Source organism: Micrasema longulum, unplaced genomic scaffold, assembly GCF_059751315.1.
Source record: "Micrasema longulum isolate JH-2025_06_02 unplaced genomic scaffold, ASM5975131v1 h1tg000582l, whole genome shotgun sequence".
Taxonomy (NCBI): Eukaryota; Metazoa; Arthropoda; class Insecta; order Trichoptera; family Brachycentridae; genus Micrasema; species Micrasema longulum.
Window position 1 is genome coordinate 218,207 of NW_028277778.1, and position 19,001 is coordinate 237,207.

The following is a 19,001-nucleotide window of genomic DNA, read 5'->3' on the forward strand; positions in this document are numbered from 1 at the left end:
TTGCTTCACATATTATGTAAATGAATTTTAAAAATCTACTGAAAAAGAAATATAAATTACTCTAAACATTTGTAACAATTCATTTGTCATATAAATATCACAAAATTTCAAAAATACCTACTAACTTTCGAACAATCCGCACAATGAATATTAAATATAAATGTTTGAATTTCAGCAAAAGGATATTGGGTACATATGCACATACCGTCCCAACTCAACACAGAACTTCGGTCCCATGAGGTTGGGACTTCGGCCCCAAAAAGTGCAAAAGAATGTGCACTGTAAATAAATAAAGAAAACATGTATTTTTAAAATTTATTTATTAATCATATAATGCGAATGATTTATATTCCCAGGAGTTACTACTACTCAATTAGGGACTCTTAATAATTAGACTCTTAATTTTTCAAAAGTACATGTTGCCGACTCACACGCGCACGAACTGGAAGGGTGCCGGGCGGCCACTCGGCAAATGCAAACTACCGGTCCGACTACTGCTACGGTTCCTGGCTGCTGCCGCGCACACGCCGCTGTTTAACATAACCCGGTTTAGCCGGAGGCCTGCGAAGCAGAACCTTTTCGCTTAGCCCATAAAATAACCACGTCCAGAGTCTGGCTTACACAGCGGTCGGGAGTAACCTTAGGTTTGGTTTAGATTAAATTAAGATCAGGGCCGCACGACAGAGCGCTCGACGATCCTTGTAGCCTGAAGAGGAGTGGAGTTCGGTGAAGTTCGAAGGTAATGGTGGAGGCTTGGTAATGAAAATACTAATTTGTAACGCAGCGTAGAACTGAATATTCATTTTTAAAAAGGTGTTTCGGTTTTATCAACAAAGTTGCACCGTGCCGCAGTCAGTCACACAAAAAGTGTACATTTAAAAGTTTTTTTTTTTGTTACAGTTATTTGGATATTAAAAAAAAAAAACAATTATGAAGAAGTTTCATGAAATGAGAGAATTAACGAATGCCAGACCCGAGCCGACTGTCGAAGTGGAAAATATTTTTCTTTATTAATAGTAATAGGTCGTCCTGGAGCACTGATTTGAATGAGGTTTTTACAGAATTAAAGTTGTAAAAATAGCGAAATAAATTTGTGCAAAATCAGGCAAGTCCAAATTCTACAAATTAATAATTTTCCCAAATAGAATTTGCCCGACCCGACCGCATAGTGAAAATTTCAGGTAGATAGACAATTTTTATCGCGCCTTTGATACGATCTGCCGAGTGGAGATACGTGGGATCAAAAGAAAGTTATTGAATTTATATGAAAATGTATGGAAAATTGTAGAGTAAAAAAGTGTGCATTTTTATGGCAATGTCTAGAGACCGTGGAGATGTGACGATCAGTAAAGATCGCAGTGGAAGCTGATGCTCGGTGGACCCGCTATCTTCTTCTTAGTCTCATAAATGCCAGATTCGAAATTCAGCGCTTTATACACTAGCTTGTGAATTTTTCAAAACACGAGATCGAGTTCCCCGAAGGTCCGATTTGCCGATCACTGCGAAGACCATCAGTATTGTGGATTTTATCTGTCTACCTGATTTTACTCAAAAATAATACTAAATTGATAAAAATAAAAACGTTAGAAATTACGTAAACAGATCGGTTCTTTACACAAAGGAAACAAATAAATAAAAACGCTTTTAAGAATGAAGTGGCAAATCTAGGACTAAGGAAGATATGGTCGTTATCTCAGTTATTTAGTTTAATTTGTTTTTTTTTTTCCAATATTTTATAGTATAAATGAGGCATTTAAAACTAATTAGTTTTATTTTTTTCGTAATTGTTATATTAGTATAGAACAACTTATACTTTAAAAGATAAAAAATCTCCATCTTAGAACAGGCTGAGCCATGTTAGATGGAGATTTTCCTAAACAGAGAACACTCCATTTTAATTTTCTATATACTAGTTTTATATAGAGTCCCTGTTATTAAATATATATACTTATATTATGCAATAAATAAATAGTGACGAGAAAGTTCAGTAGTTTTTTAATAAAAAAAAATATTTATTAATAGACTATTTTATTTATCATATTATCAGCGCTATGATTTTTTAAAGTTTTGTATTTTTGAAATTACTCCACGTGTGACGTCTCAAGATCTTTTCCGCTTCTCGGTCAGTATTGCCGATTGGTCCGTCGACGTACTGTAAACCGGAAATCTTTCACGACTCTTTTATCATCCGTTGATTTTTATGAATTAGTGACGTCGCGAGTCGTTCAAATTAACTCATATTTATGAAAAAAAAAAACATTTTTTTATACGTTTTCAAGAAACTTTGCCGTACAATTTAATGTTGCAATTTTTACCGCGCGTAAGATTTTCTAAGTTAAGATTCTAAGTACCTACATAAGTATAATTCCTGAATATCTATCTCAGTCAGTAAAACAAAAAGTTTAAATGTATTTTTTAATATTAAGGTTTTAAAATCTCGAGCCACAGTCTCCTATAGTTACTTCGAAGTGAGGGAACAAACAAGTAAAGCCTCGGCGTCATCTGGATGCCTGAGAAATATCGTATTCGTATGGCACGATAAACACGTGCGAATTGGGAGCAAGATTCGGATATACAAAACGTGTGTGAGACCAATCATGGTGTATGCAATAAAGACTTATGTATAATATTTATTCAGGCGGCTTCCGTAGTGTAATGGTTAAGACGCTTGACGTACACGTGAAGTTAAATGTGGGTTTTCTCAAACCTGGGTGCTAATTGGGCCTCCCGGCCTGTTGTGATACAAAAAAAAAAAAACCAAATGCCGCCTAAAGATTTTGTCTAAGGAAGAGAGCATTGCAGGAGACTGCTGCGAGATATTGCATAGATTTATATACTATTAAGCGTGTTGTCCAGATGTTTATTGAAGTATAAGCTTATGTTATATATATTTTTTTTTTATGCTATTATTTAATAATGTACATGCTTCCACTTTCCATTATGTTGTATCCCAACTCAACACAGGGCTCTTGGATTCGTGGAGTTAGGGATACGTTATTTTGTTTTTTTTTTGTTATATATATGTGTTTACATGAATTAATAAATAAAATGACGAAGCATGTGAGCCTAGGAACATCAAATAAAAACAGATATTTTCAGTTGTATTTTTCTTAAAAAATATATTTAAAAGTTTGATGTTACTCAAATAAATTTATTTATATAAAATTGCAACTCTTACTTTCTTATAATTCATATTTATATTATTGCCTATTCTTGTCACATTTTCAATTTCATATTAGTAAATTATTAACTTTATATAATGTTCAGTTCAGTTTAGCAGGTAACAACTATTTCATTAATTATATTTTGTATGTGCCTGTAACAGTTAGGTACATAACATAAAACTTACGATTAAGAAATGTTGTTTTCCACGAATTAAATAATAAAACGTATCGTGACAAAAAATTCATTAAACAATCGGTAAACCCAGAAGGGTAGAATCACCTCCCCGGTGGATATCATATCACGATCGGTATTCAATATTAAACTATATTTTGATTGAACAGTTTGCCACAAAAGCGCGGTGTTCAGAAGGCAGAAAATAAAACCTGGTGCTATTATATAATTTATAAGAACGTCGTAGATCGATCGCTATATTAATGTGCTCAGTATCCAGCTGCGGTGTGCCTACAGCCTACAGGGTGGGTGGTGTCACATGACGTGTCGCACTTCCAATGGTTTGATGTACAATTTATGGATTTTAGTGGGTACAATCGGAAATATGAAATACTGTGTGGCCTACTATAGGTAACAACTGACAACGGACCTCACAGCAGAAGCAACTACGAGTTGCTCCGTACTTCACAAAGCGAGAGTTGAAAAACTGCGGAACAACATCAACAGATTCGGAAAGTTTTATCTGTAAAATTCTGTTCATAAAAAAGCGACGAAAATAATGCAATAACAGCCTTAAATAATGACGTAATTATCAATAATCAAATACTTCAATACGGGCATTGTACCTCCGACCTCCGACTCGGGGAGTAATGGTATCGGCCGTCCGCAGTCAGCAGTCAGCAGTCAGCAGTCAGCAGTCAGCAGTCAGCAGTCAGCAGTCAGCAGTCAGCAGTCAGCAGTCAGCAGTCAGTAGCCAGTAGCCAGTAGCCTATAGAGCGCCAGCACCGGGTGTCGCCATGAAGCACCAGAAGGTCTCCGTGGACGTGTGGGCCATGGCCCAGAGTATGGCGGGCTACGTCGCCGTGGTCATCCTGGCCGGGGTGTTCCTGCGTCTCGTGGTGGCGGTGGTGAGTCTTCCCTCCCGCTTCAGGGCACAACGCCGTAACGTCCAGGAGGCCATGCAGAAACTGCAAGTAAGAAAGGATTTATAAATACTATGAAATTTGAAATTATTTACTATGTAAGAAATACATTCTTTTCCGTGAAAACCAAAGTTATTCACGTTAAAGCAAATTACCTGAGTACTTATTTTAGCATCCGCTATTTTTTTTCAAGAAGATTTCAATCTAAAGTATTGATTGGGATAAAAAATATTCAAATAAAGGTATTCATTAATCTGTACCTACTGCAATCTAGCGTATCATGTTTTTTATATATAATATTATTATCGAATAACATTTTTTAACGTTTAAAATGGGAGATTATTTGTAAAATTATTGTTAACCGATTACAAAAAAAATAAAATTTGAATTACCTTCAAACGTGACAATTTTGCCCAGTTTTAACAAACTTTTACAATATCATAATTTTTTTGTATCGGACTACTCCTATCTATTTTGTTGAATAGTGATACTAATTATTCTGAGCATTTTTACACGTACAAAACGTTTGCTTTTCTTTTATTTATGCAATTTTAGAAGACAAAACATGCTGGGCAAAATTATCTCCACTTGTTGACAATTTTGCCCACTTGGTAATTAACTGTTATTTTTGGTTTTATCATCCTTATCATACGGTTTATTACTACTTTTTGGACGAAAAAACTGTATATGTTTAAACAATAGCATCATTGAGGCATCACCATTATAAAATAAATGAAAAAAACAGGTGGGCAAAATTGTCAACTATTTCCTAAATTTCTCTATACAATGTGGATTTGTGGGCCAGGGTTGGCACATAATTGGATTTTTGACAAAACCAAAGGAGTTTATCTCTAATCATTTTAATTTGTTCGTGTTGGACTATGCATAAGCCATTTTTTTTTTTAACAAACTATTTCAGTTCTGATGCAATTTTCGTAATTAAGGGAGTTTGCCCCCAAAATTTTATTTTCTTCTTTAGACTGTTTAAAATATTTATACAAAAAGCATTTAAAATAAAAAAATAAGTCTTCATAATTTCACAAAAAGCTGGCAAATTTTATAAATAAGACTTTCTAAAATGTGATCGGATATTCTAACATTTTTTAAAATAGTTTAAATTATTTTTAAATTGTAAAAATTAAAATTGGTTTTTGTATAACAATTTTTAATTTACTCACAGAAAATGACTCAATCTTGCAGTTTTTAAGATTTACATTGAATTTATGAAAACCTTGACGCAAGATTACAGGTTCAGGTAAAGATTTCACTATGTTCCAATTAAATACATCAGCAATATCCTCAACTTGAGATCACACAAAGCTCCATTACGTTTGCGTCTTACAAATGACATAACAATATTAACATTGTGGTAGTTGATGCGCTGATAACTTAACTGACATAATATTTGTCTTTTTGCGTATTAACAGTGTTAAACTTTACTAAAACTAAAGTGACTTCTTCACCTTTATTCATTTCAAGTGGATCAGACACTGTTTTTTCGTTTTCCTCGGCCGAAGATTCGGGGGCACGTTGTTCATATTCGTCGTAATGACTTATGATGAATGTCTCAAAATCTGTTGATTAATCAACTGAGTAGGCATCAAAGTCTGTTGTTTACGTGTCGCTATGACATTTTTTTCAATGTTCTCCTCGGGAGGTGGTGTAGATATCTTTTGATCCTGATGGCTGAGAAAAATCGGATGGATTGGCTTGTCGTTTTCAGCGTGTATTTGAGTTGAAACCCCTATCAGATTTTAAAATTTTATTTGTTAAATCTTTGGAAAACAATCTGATTTATCTGCCAGTTTGAACAAAACATCCCGTTACCTCGCTTAAAATCATGTTTTTGCCATTTATTTCATTTTCTTTTATATTTTCTACTTTGTTTTTTTCTACGCTCTTGGATAATGTTTTTTCAATGTAGTATGTAGCGACAATCCTAGACGTGGGCAAAATTGTCAAAACACTAGCTAAGAAATCTAAGACAATTTTGCCCACTTAAATATCTATGGTGTTTGTTCAAATAGATATACAGAAATACGTTGTATAGCGTCTTTATTATATATGCAATTAAATATAAAAAACTTATTTGCCTCCTTTCAACACAAACTTCGCAACAACAAAAGTGTTGACAATATTTGTAGATATACACAAACAGACCTTCAAGTTTAACTTCAAATTTCAAGTGATCAACTGAAGCTGGCGGTAAATTAAATATTTAGTTTTGCCATGGAACTATTAAAATATACTTACCAAATGTAATTTTTATGATACCAGTAACTTTTCTAACTTTAAAACTTGATTTTGTTAAGGATTTCGGCAGTGGGCAAAATTGTCATGTTTGACGGTACCGTACATGTTTGTGTCTGTCATTTTTTTTATGTGGCAATTATTGAAAAACCTTGTTATGTATTTCATTATATTATATTTTATTAATAAAAGAAGAGTGTGAATGTCAGTTGACCGCTATACCCTTACCTACTATACTATACCTTATATGTTTATTAATTTATATGGTAATCACGTCTCCAGTTATATTATATTACATCAACAGATGAACGAATTGAAGGAATATAGATGTTCAAATATGGGCAGAATTGTAAATGTTACACAGTGTGTAAAGTGGTCACTTAAACCACCCAATGACAGGTCATAAGCCCTGTAGATGCGTAGACTTCTATATTACCTTCTCTAAAATGTTCTTCATCTCTGTTGTAATATCTTTTTCATATTAACTGCATTAGTATTTCGAATGCACATTGAATTTATTACTTTGCTGTCTCTTTGAGCAAACCATCTGATATCCGAATAGCCTTTTTATATAGCTACCGCGCCACATTCACCTCCAACTGCTTTCAGTTCCTGAAATGTGGGTCTTTTTCAGGAAAAGTTCCCCGAGGCATTCGAGCCCTCGGCGACTGAAGCGGCGGGAGTATTGAAGGAAACAGATGAAGATAAAAAAGGAGAAGAGGAAAAGGAGAAGAAGAAATCAATTTAAGTTATTTCACTAAAACCGCTCGAATGTATTTATTCAGCATAATCACGGGTTACTTATGATAAAAACGTTATTTTTCCTTATTCCCGATCACATTTCTGTATCGTCGAGAAATATGTGAATTACATGTTTTTGGTTTTGGGTATTTATATTTCTATTCGCAACAAACATGTATTTATGCTTATGAAGCGCCAGTTTAGAAAAACTAAACAGAAAATAAATTTGTCTAATTTTAAGACTACACGTATGTACAATAAATGTTCAAGTTTTTTTAGTATTTCCCAACTATTGCTTAATCTTAATTGACATTTGAATAAGAAAATTCGCATTCAATACACTCTGTGACGAAATATATTTTGATGTAAAATAAACGATGTTTTTATTCGTTACAAAATACCGTTGATAAGATATGGTAGTTTCGATCGCTGCTTCGTTTCCCGCCTTTCCCGGGCACTGAGTTTTCCTTCCCCACACTGCGCATCCATCATGGCTGCCCGCCGGAGCTTTGACGTCACAGGCGGAAATATCCGAAGCTTTCCGAATATCGCCTCTCCGTTGCCTGGATGTAAATCAATGTTTTCTGTATAACGTTTGACAATAAAATCGCGGATATTCATTTTTATCCATCGTAAACATTCGTAAAAATCTTTAAACGCGCTTGATAGTTAAATAAATTGGCCGTTAATTTATAAATTTATTAAAAGTCGAAATATCGAGTGTCATTTCGGTTGAATTCCCGCGCAGCGATATCTCGACCGCTTCATATTTTATAACCCGCGTGATTTGTTTACTAAAGTACAGATAAGAGAGATTACTGCTTTAATAATATTGGCAACCGTACAAGATAGGTTTCCGTTTAATATTATTATGTACGACAAGTGATAAGTGATAACAGTCCGCGATGATCGGTGTCTACGCCGGGTCGTTCCGCTTCGTGTTGGTTCTTGTCCTTGTTACCGTTCCGGCCTCACTCTAGCCGAAGGTCTGGTAGTCCGGGAGAGATCCGGAAAGTGAAGCCAGTTCTGCGTCCTGCTGCAATATGTCCAGGGTGAGGTGATCCCGGGAGGAGGAGGGCAGGAGACACAGAAGAACAGAAATGTCCAGGTCTTCCAGTCTCTCGCGAAGGTATGTAACGAGAGTAACTTTTACTCTTGCATTTCATTTTATTCTAATAAAATTAGTACAAATCCTTTAAAATATAAAGTTAGTTTCTTCCGTGTCTTGCATACAGATTGCCTACATATTCCACGTATGTATATAATATTATGCGTTTTAATGTTTAGTTGTAAATGTAGCCTAGCACAATAAAACACGTACGTAGATAAAACTAACGTTTCGGATAATAATAATAACAATAAAAACTATATAAATCGACTTTAAAAAACTGAGGTTATATGTTATTTATGTCATATTGTTGATAATCGTCAATGAAAGGTTGATGTTCACTTTCAATTTACTTATTTTTAAACAATAATAAGAGAGTGAAATAACTCTCCAAAATATTACTTCTTAAATATTGCTTCAAAATATTACTTCTTAAACCTTATTAAATATTGTTACTTTTAGATAATATATACAATTTAGTCCTACAAATGAAACATGCATAAAATGTATGGTATGTAAGTAGGTAGGTAAGACATATGTAACCAGTAGGCAGATTACTAATTGCTACAGATACTGGATACATTTTATAGAAGTCCTTCGGCAAAACTGAAATAACGCAAACATCGTGCTACGTGACATAAATACGTTTACGCTTATTTTTTTATTTTACGAGTTATATTATCAAAAAACCGTATTAATAATTTCGTGACATTTAAATCTTTAACCTTCAACTTATTTTTCAAATATTTTTATTATATTTATACCTGTATAAAATTAACTGCCTTGTCGTGTTGCGTTTTCGCGCATTGGCGTTGGCTAAAAAAATATCTCAATTAATTGATCATATTGATTTATTTTACAAAAAGGTGGCATGTTCAGATTAATCGAAATTTCAAGTCTGATCGTGTCAAAAGCGGACACAACTGACGGGCATGAGTGGCAAGATGATGTATGTATGAATGTGGAAAAGCTAGAAATGTACGTCAGAATGGACGTTTGTGGCGGTCCATCCTCTTTGCCTACCCCAACAGGGAAATGGCGTGATGGTTGTAAGTAACGTTATATTTGAATGTCGACAATATAAAACCACTTGTGTTTGGCCATCGGCATTAATTTATCGTAACGATTTATTATAATATTTTTATCTCTACTTTTTTATCTACGAAACGTTATTCTGTATTGACTATCTGTATTGGCTATCTCCGAAAATAAATGTTCAAATATAATATTTCCAGGCGCACAGTTCCATAGTCTAACATTATTATTATCCAAAACTGCGATAATCGCCGTAAATTCAGTATTTACTTTAAACATTGCGTGAATCACCTTATTTCCTGTACGTAGTGTTATAATTAATAACATATTTTTACATAATACCTGTGATATGAATGCAAAAATATACCTGTACAAAATATGAGAAACGTGTGTACTTTTGAGTCAGAATTATTGTTGAAAGTGAATATTTATTTCATTTTCATGTTTTAATAACGGTGACGGAAAAAAACAGTATGTTTTAAATTTTATTTCCTAGATGTTTTGGCTGGATTATGAAAACGTTTTACATTTTATTTTTTCCATTTACTTTTAATGCACGCGCGAATTATGTATTACATACAATAATATGTAGGCATATTTTTTCATTAACATTTAAAAAAAATAACTTAACGTAATATTTTATTATGTAAATTAAAAAAAGTTTTGAATAAAAGTTTTTTTTACACCAACGTGTAGGTAGGTATTTTTAATTGAATGTAGTTATGCATAAAGCAGCCAGCCATAGAAAAGTAAAACTGAGATAATAGCACCTTTGTGAAAAATAGTAAATAATCAAATCTACACAGCAGTTGGAATGTTTTTGACTTTGACAAATGATAAACAATGCAAACATAGTTTTTTTTATACGACAAAAAATAAACTTATTTTTTATTTGACCAATTTTAATGATTTTTAAAGAACTGTAAGATTTTTCTAGTAGGTACTGTGGGTATTTTCTGCAAACTGAGAAAGGCCGTTTTTGTGATCGATACTATTTTCTGAAGGTGATTATAACAGTTTTTTGTGTGAAAACGGTCTGGCTGTTTTTAGCAGAACATAACTGATTGTATCAAAATTGTGGACTGGCATCTTTCTGCATAACTACGTTAAATTATTTCTTTATTTTTTAAATCTTGCACTTTTTTCAGCACAGTATACAAACATACTGGATACTAGTTGTACATAAATACATTATAAAATAGATAAATATCAGAATGTCAACACAGATAATATTATCTTCGGCGTTAGAGTTGTTTTTTAACATGATTTTGCTATTCCCTTCACATCAAATATTGTATTTGAATTGAAAGTTTTTTCTAATAATTATTCTGTATGTTAACAGTGCCGTTGTTTATCGCTATACCGTATACCGTATACCTATATACCTATATGTAAAATATGAATAAATCCTTCCATTGTGCTATCAGACTGTCAGATGATGTTCAAGACGACAGTTTATTATCTAACACTGATTACTCAACGATAAGACGATGCAAGTTTATGAATTAAGTTGACAACTGTATAAAGATAACACACGAAATCTTTGGACGGTTTGACAGCGTAAAATAAGGTTGCGCGGATGACCAATAAGGAGATTTTATTATTATCATTCGTCACTTAACTTGGAATTCTTTGGGATAGATCTTCCGGCTTTTCGTAGATTTCTTTGCCACTAAAACACTGTGGGATGAAGATGGATTGACATGGTTTAGCTCGAAGTCTTATAAGTGTATTGAGTTTATGAATATATTGTATGCCATTATTTTACTGCCCTTGTTTGTCTTTGCTACATAGCTTTATGTTTTTTTGTTCAGTTTCTTATATACGTATATGTTTCTTCATGTTACTGCTCTAATTGGCTTAGGTAGTGCACGAGTATATAGTAAATAAATAAATAAAAAATTATAATAAATTATTTAATAAAAAATAAATTAATAAATTAGGGTAAAATAAAAAAAAATCGCTATCACTAACTTGCCCTTCCCGCACATTATGCATAGGGCACTGTATTGGTTCACCAACCGCAGCATATCTCGATCATTTGTGTTACATGAAGGCTAGATGATTAGCCTTACGCTTTAAGCGATAGTCCAGGGATTATAAAATAAAGTGTTAAAACAAATATTTAAATAAATCACATTTACCATATCGGTAAACCTGTCAATCTTGCAGTGCAATCGCGCTTATTATTTATCAAGTTAATTATTGCATTCAGCCGGCGGTTGGCAAACCAAATGTCAAGAAAAGCAGTCGCCATAGTAATTGCAATTTAATTGTCACTAGTTTGTATTAGATACTCCTTACTATTCCGCAAATGCAATATAATGCATTATTTTTTAATAGTAAAGGCTGATTTTTAACCAATGAACTGTATTTATTTACGAGGAAAACAAAAAACAAACCGACACGAGCGTCGACTTAGAGATTACACACGCGTTGACTTATGACTGCGATAACTTAAGCATGTTCATTATTGTTCATTGTGATCGCTCAAATGCTTAGCATGTTTTTAGGCACGTCGATAGTTATTTTCGATTGAGCTACAGGTAAAAATCCTGCGAAAGAAAATCGTGTAGAGATTAGTCTGCCTCGTGGTGGGGGGCGGACACGCGGACAAAGGAGTGGGCGCGAAATGGTGACAATCATTTGAAGTAGATTATTATCTTATCTGTGAGAAAGTGAGAAGAAAGACTGTAATTAACTCGATCCTACTTCGTTTAAATTCACCCTTAAATTTAATATCTCGTTTTGTCATCGAACGTTTAGTAAAATTCAGTATGGAGCATCTCTAATGATACGAATTTCGAATCCTTTATATGTATAGCTATCGGCATATAACCATTCCAACGATCATAGGGTGACCAAGGTGTAAAAATATTAATATATTAGAACTTATTTTGAACACTATTGATCGAAATTTTCATTTGAACATAAGCACCAAGATAATAAAGCGACAATTTAGTAGATGTCTGAGAGATGCGTTTAATATAAAAACGTTGACGATATAAATATAGATTTAGGGCAAGGGAAAATTTAAATTAAATATTTCAATTTATACGTTTTATGGAGGAGTCAAACAAATTGATTTCTGATGTAGAAGGACGTGAGTTGATTTTTAGATTTACTGGTAATGACTTAGGATTTGGGTATCAGTGGTATATTTGTTATTTATTTATAAATATTGAAGTAGGGCACACATGAGCATATTCTCTTGTGTGCTCCAATAATAATAATAAAATAATATATGTTTTTTAGATAACGTTTATTTAAAATAAAAATATCTTAAAACGGGGAAGCTATCCCTAGTTAAGCAGTTTAGTAATTTAATTTTTTTTTTTTAATTAGGTTCATTTGTTGTATACAATGAGGAACTTCGGCCCTACGGGGAATTGGATACAAAAAATGTTTTCTTGCGCGCAGTAAAAATTAGAGCATTAAATTGTAAGGCAAAATGTCTTGAATATGTACGAAATAATAATAAAAAATATTTCAATAAAAACGCGCTACTTTAAATGATGTCACTGGTTCATATGAACTACCAAATGATATGAGAGCTTTGAAGGATATTCGGTTCGGTCACCGTAAACGAACCAATCGGAAGAACTGTCAGAGAACAACCTCTGACGTCACACGCGGAGTAATTTCAAAAATACAAAAAAATCATAGCGCTGATAATAGGATATGTTGCCGACGTAACGCGGCCAATGTCAACTTGGCGGCCCTTCCTGGGGCCTTTCAATATAATTTTAACATAGGGACTTCAGTTTGTGTAAGCGAGGTACTACCTCCCCAATGAAGACCAGTATTTGTCGCTTTCGGGGGTGGTCATCGCCATACTGAAGCATGTATAGAATAGGAATCATTTAATGTTATATTATTGACTGCCCACTATGTTACTTAATGTATCCTAAAAAATAAACTTGTTCATTATTTTGTTTGGATGTTGATCGCCGCGCGGTCGGCGGGGAACTGCGGCCGGGTAGCGGGAGGGGGCGTCCTTATACGTGGCGCGAGAGAGACCGATAGAGCGGGCGAATGTGCTCGCCATCTCTCTCGCCGCGTGATTGGTCAACCTAGTACTGCCCGCTATTGGCCTAGCACCGCCGCCGCACGGCAAAATGTATTGTATATATAGCCCCGCCGGGCAAATAATAAATAAGTCAACTCGTCACGCTACTAAGGGCTTTTACTCTCCACCTCGTCTCCCTGCCTCGCTTCAAACCGGACCTCACCGCCACCTGGAATATTCGACCGCCGCTACCCCCTGGACTTAAAACTCGGATACTCTTTGGATTGGATTTTGGACCCCGGATAATTTGGACCCTTGGCTACTTCCCCGGAACACACCCCGCCGTTCCCACCGACACACGACACCCGGCCTTACAACTCGGTTGCCTGCTTCAGGATTGCGGCCGCCAGTGCTACTCACTAGCGACCCGCAAGGGATCTCTAGACAGCGACTTATCGTTCGTCGGCCGAGGCCCGCCTACGCCCGGCCACTCTGCTTTGACATCAGCACCTACGGTATACAGTTCTTGTGACTGGCGCGATTGCTACGGAAGCCAGTGATCCGCCGCGTCTGTTACAGGATACATAAAAATAAAAATGTTTTGCCTTAGTTTAATATTCTATTTAGAAAAAAAATACACTTAACTTCCTCATTAACTATGTGTAACAAAATAAGTTTTCAGTAAATAAAATACATAAATTATATGCATATCATAAAAATTTAAAAAATATCGATCACATCATTTAGTAAATTTACGTAATATATAAAATAGGAAATAATGAAGTGAAAAAATATATTTATTTTTAACACGTTTATAAAAACTAAAACTATTCTTTAAAATATTAACTGCTCATCAAAATCCGATGCGTCCTCACTTTCGTCATCAGACGCGTTAAAAAACAAATCACTGTTTTCGGTGAAATCATCAAATGTAACGTCCCGTTCCCAAAATGTACTGTCTATTTTGCACACATGCCTGCAGACGTTATTCCACTCAGCGATGGCGATTGATGACACCTTTTCTTTGACTAATTTTTCGATAAAACTCAATGACGCCGACGACGAGTTGTCCGTTGTTTTGCACCACTTAAATCTTCATCTTGTTCCCCACTCTTCTTAATGTCGTCTCGGAGCCATTGTAACCGGTGACTTCTTATAGAACGGGCAATAACCTTCCAATGGTCGCTAATATGTCATACTTTGGATGAAAATCATAAATACTCCTCGAAGAACAAGTTGAACAGTAATAAGTTGCGCACATCGAACGAATCTGGAGTATATTATACGCACTCGACCGGTTTCTTTTCTTTTTAGCGACAAAATAGCATTATCTTTGTCATGGTGATCTTATTGTTCTGGAGAAAAAACCAGCAGCTGCCGAAACATCATACATTGTATTTATAAATTAAGAAAAAGTCTCGTTAAAGTTCGTAGGTTTTAACGGCCATTCGGATTCTTGTAATTTTTGTATGGGTTATTGTGCCGTGTACTATTACTCCTTCTTGCAGACATTTCGGACAGCGTTACAGCGTTCACATCAGTCCAGATGATGGACAATTGTAGGCAAGAAGGAGTAATAATATGTAGCAAAATAACCCAGAAAAACATCACGAAAATAAATCTCGTTATTTAAAAAATAAAGTAATAAATTTGCTTCAATAAGATTTTATTTGATAATATTTAAATTATTGATTATGAATACTTTATTGACAAATTATGTACTTTTTTTTACATGTCCAATATAATGTATAAACAAATGACATAATACATAAAACAATTTATTTGCGAGAATATTATGAAGAGTGACTTTTAATCCCTTGTATTTGCCTGAAAACGTTTGCAATCAAATAACAACGGCCGGGAATTCCGAAATTTTAATGTCATGGAAAATATGTATTTACTTTCTTTAAAATTATTTAAATACCAAAACGGCCATGTTCAGTTATAATAAGACCTAGCAGTATGAGCTTAGAGGAGTAAATCTCCTTGTTCATGGATTAGGGCAATTAGTGGGCAATTTTTAATGTAGGATATTATATCAATATATTAATCTTTCCAAAAGTACAGTAAACAAAAACAATTACCTGCCCTTCATGGAATACAAATAATACATTATCTGATGTTTTAAATAATGCAAAAGTCAAAAATATTTCGAAAGTAGGTATGTTGAATTTTGGAATTCAGAAGCTTCAGACATGGTCACCGTATTTTTATTTAAACAAACAGACATGCGATCACCTCGAGTGTTAGAAACGTACCTACTGACAGGTATTTTGTGAGCCCTCGGAACGGACACCAGCCGATCAAACGACGTTATTTTAATAACATACCTGCCTATTACACAAATTATTTTGTTCAATTGTAAGTCTTGGAAAGGTTAAGTGGCGGGCACTTCTATACGTAGAAGTGCCCGCCACTTAACGTGTGCATCGAGGATTAGAAATACTTGGCAAGCTCTCGATCTCTGTCGCTCGATGTTGGCAAGACGACGCCGACGCGACTCTAGACACATCGGTCCGTAGTCTGTACAAATTCCGAAGCGCGACATGTTCTTATGCCAATAGGTAGGACGAGTAACGAGTTACTTCTTTCGGGGACTAATTATCAAGCAGTCCCGAGGTACTAGCACTCGGTAGCGGGAGACTGCGACAAATTTGTGCACATTTTACGAAAAATTAAACCGACATGTTGCGCGACTCTATAACGAGAAATAAAATAATAACGACACACATACTCACTCGCGTATCATATTTAAAATTAAAGTTCACGCGTGGTCACATATCGCGTATTGCATTTTAATATTACATTCGTCCAAACACACCACGACTATGCGGTTGGCGTAGTGCAACGCGAGGATTAGTTCTATGTGCAATATTTATAGCAAGGTCGTGGAACAATATACATAGAAAAGAGTATCGAATATCTTTGTTTCTCTCGATACGCATGTTCGGTCACCACAATCGCACGATCGTACCGATCCGATCCGATCGGATGGTCAATATCGTAACCGCGTAATCCGCTCTAAACCCCGCGACATTTCAGTCCCATAAATAATTCCGAAGCCAAACTTAAATACTTGAGGCATCCTATTAATTGAGATTGAAATAATATCACGTTTTACATATTTTGTCGTTTATTTCCTACCTACCAAATGTGATATTGCGATTGGGCCTATTTACAAATTGGAAACTGAACGCCGACCGTTGCGACGAATAGAATTTACCCTATTGATGATAACAACCGATATTTTCGTATTTGAAAAATGTTGAAAAACATCAAAATTATCGTCGGCGGACGGAAACGCGGCCGAATAGTATAAACTATTTTTCGGTATATTTTACTGACGAATCTAGCCAGATGTTTTAAGCGGAAGAATACATTTATATTAAAAATGCAGCGATACTTATTGTTCGCCTTAAACTTGCGGCTGGAGCTGCCGCCCCCCGGGCCGGCGCCCCCCCCTCCGTGCCTGAGGCCCCTCGGGCCGCTGCCCCTGGCGCTCCGCCCCCCGCTCCTGCCCGGGAACCACCGCCTCCTGGAGCTAGCCTGCGACATGAACCGTCTCCTGCACTTCTTCGTGATTGCTCGTGGCTTGACATCGTTCCTCTACTGGGAATGTGGATGATTTGAACGACGACCGCTGAAGGAGGAGTTTAGAAGTTCCGCGCTGCCGCACATTATTTGCCTTTTATAGGTACTCGTACATTCGATAGCTTGTAAGTATTTCATGGTTATTTCACGATAACGACTATGCTTTAATGCTCCGCATCTAGCTCGAGAGTATAATTTACACTGTTACCCATCAAAAACTCACCCCGTTCGAGTGCGATAAGTTCCAATACTGAAATGCCACACCTGATTATCAATGGCGTCATTGTTTATTTATACCTTAGGGTAATAATGCGCCAAGCTATAGAGAATCCCAAACGTAGGAAAACCATTCTATGACTATTGGATATTAAGTTAGCTACAGTTCGCATCAAAACAATGGGCCGTACTCAGGTCGAGAATTGTCAAATGGATATTACTTTGCATTGTAAATACTTTTGAATATGTACCTGTGTATTTATTATTGCAGAGTTATTCCAATTTATATTTCGCATTTTTTTTTTATAAAACTAAAAATATATGTGTGTGTTGTGTTTATTTTTAAATTTATTTTTTTCATTTTATTCACAATATACTTATGTTACATTTATTGAGACATAAATCCCAACTCCGTGGAACCAAAGTCCTGTGTTGTGTTTGTTTGCTTATCCGCCACATCTCCGAAACGGCGAGTCGTAGTGGCCTGAAATTTAGACACGTCATTTTAGATGCGAGTTTAAAGTTAACGTTGCTATTTTCAATAAAAATTTGAACCGACCTCTACTCGATAAAGACTCAAACTTTTTATGGATGCCTAGTGTGGCCCCGACATGTTGCCTATAATCAACTGTCATTATCAACAGTAAAAATACTTTAATTCACAAATTGAGGTAAGTAATATGTTGATATAAAGAAAGTTTTTAAGCAACATAATACTCGTGTCGGGATAATAAATGCCAAAAATCAATGTTAATCATGAGAAAATATTCGAAATCCAAAAACCTGTGAAAACTGACTCCTTTAACACCTTTGACGCTCCTACTGCTGCAACCAAACATACTGCAATTCACCATAGTTTATTTTTATTTATTATAAGGTAAATATCCTAGTTATTTACAAACAAAGCCAATCACAGAGACAAAATCATCAGACGGAACCGTTATGCCTATGTTGTCAAATAAAACAAAATGGCCACCAATTATTTGCTAACCAACATCGCTGTGTTCTATGAAACATAGTGATAGGGCTTCTCTATAGGTTGACGCATTATTACTCTGGGATTTATACCGATATTGACACTAATATAGTACCGCCAAAAGACAATATATTTGGAAATTTATAGGAACAGAGAGGAAAAACTTTTTTAAGAGAAGAATGGAAGTCTCGACATTTACAGGGCTTATAATCTGTCATTGGATTGTGTAACATTCACGATTTTGCCTTTGTTTTCATATTCATATCCACGTTTCTTAAACTCTTTCATCTGTTGAATTTTGTGAAGTAAAAGAGCTGAAACTTAATGTTTTTCCTGTCTGTGGCAGTAAATTTCAATCTCAATTACTCCCTAGGGAGTAAAAAGCCTTCTAGTCTTATCTGTAAACATTTGGACATACTCAAAATATTATTGGCAATATATTTTATTTATTTCTTTCCAGTAATTTTTTTTTTTCTTTGGAACATTTTTTTATGTATGTGTTAATTATTTTTATTTTGTTTTCTGAAACTAAAATATATGTTTTTTGTTTTATGTTAATATTGACTCTGCACTATTCAGCCGTTTTAAAAAATATTATTATGTTGTTAGGTACTTTAAAATATTTTTAATTTTACTAACACGCGTTTATAGTGCCAATTTTTTTCAACATATCAGCAGGCAGGGTGGCCCAATTTCAGTGCTGAATTACGACACAGACAACTTAGGCTTGAGAAAATTCACATTTATTTTTAGTGGTATCGTGAAAATCGAACCCGGAATAATCCGTGGGTCATCGAGCATCTTAGCCATCACACT

General features: G+C 34.9%; 2 protein-coding genes and 1 long non-coding RNA gene across 4 annotated transcripts in view; all 3 read left to right on the top strand.

Moving 5' to 3' along the window:
- The first annotated feature begins 3,211 nt into the window (after window positions 1–3,211).
- LOC148280402 (uncharacterized) lies at window positions 3,212–7,625 on the top strand. Its single transcript, XM_088228453.1, has 2 exons — window positions 3,212–4,310; window positions 7,144–7,625. Exons 1-2 carry the CDS (start codon window positions 4,134–4,136, stop codon window positions 7,255–7,257), a joined length of 291 nt encoding a protein of 96 aa, XP_088084579.1. The 5' UTR covers window positions 3,212–4,133; the 3' UTR covers window positions 7,258–7,625.
- The window catches only part of LOC148280403 (uncharacterized), a 103,796-nt gene continuing 92,062 nt past the window's right edge, over window positions 7,268–19,001 (top strand). For both annotated transcript variants that reach the window (XM_088228451.1, XM_088228452.1), the window contains exon 1: window positions 7,268–8,379. Coding sequence is in view for 1 of the 2 variants with exons in the window: in XM_088228452.1 (XP_088084578.1) it covers window positions 8,351–8,379 (29 nt within the window). In the remaining variant the exon portion in view is untranslated. The remainder of the gene's footprint in view (window positions 8,380–19,001) is intronic.
- LOC148280404 (uncharacterized) overlaps window positions 15,979–19,001 on the top strand; it is a 43,541-nt gene continuing 40,518 nt past the window's right edge. The window contains exon 1 of the long non-coding RNA XR_015822617.1: window positions 15,979–17,118. This is a non-coding gene — a long non-coding RNA (uncharacterized LOC148280404). The remainder of the gene's footprint in view (window positions 17,119–19,001) is intronic.

What these genes read in the sequence shown, in the direction of transcription:
- LOC148280402 (XM_088228453.1), top strand. Translation starts at nt 4,134, where the DNA reads ATGAAGCACCAGAAGGTCTCCGTGGACGTGTGGGCCATGGCCCAGAGT. An exon ending in AGGCCATGCAGAAACTGCAA is followed by an intron (nt 4,311 to 7,143) that starts GTAAGAAAGGAT and finishes GGTCTTTTTCAG; the next exon opens with GAAAAGTTCCCCGAGGCATT.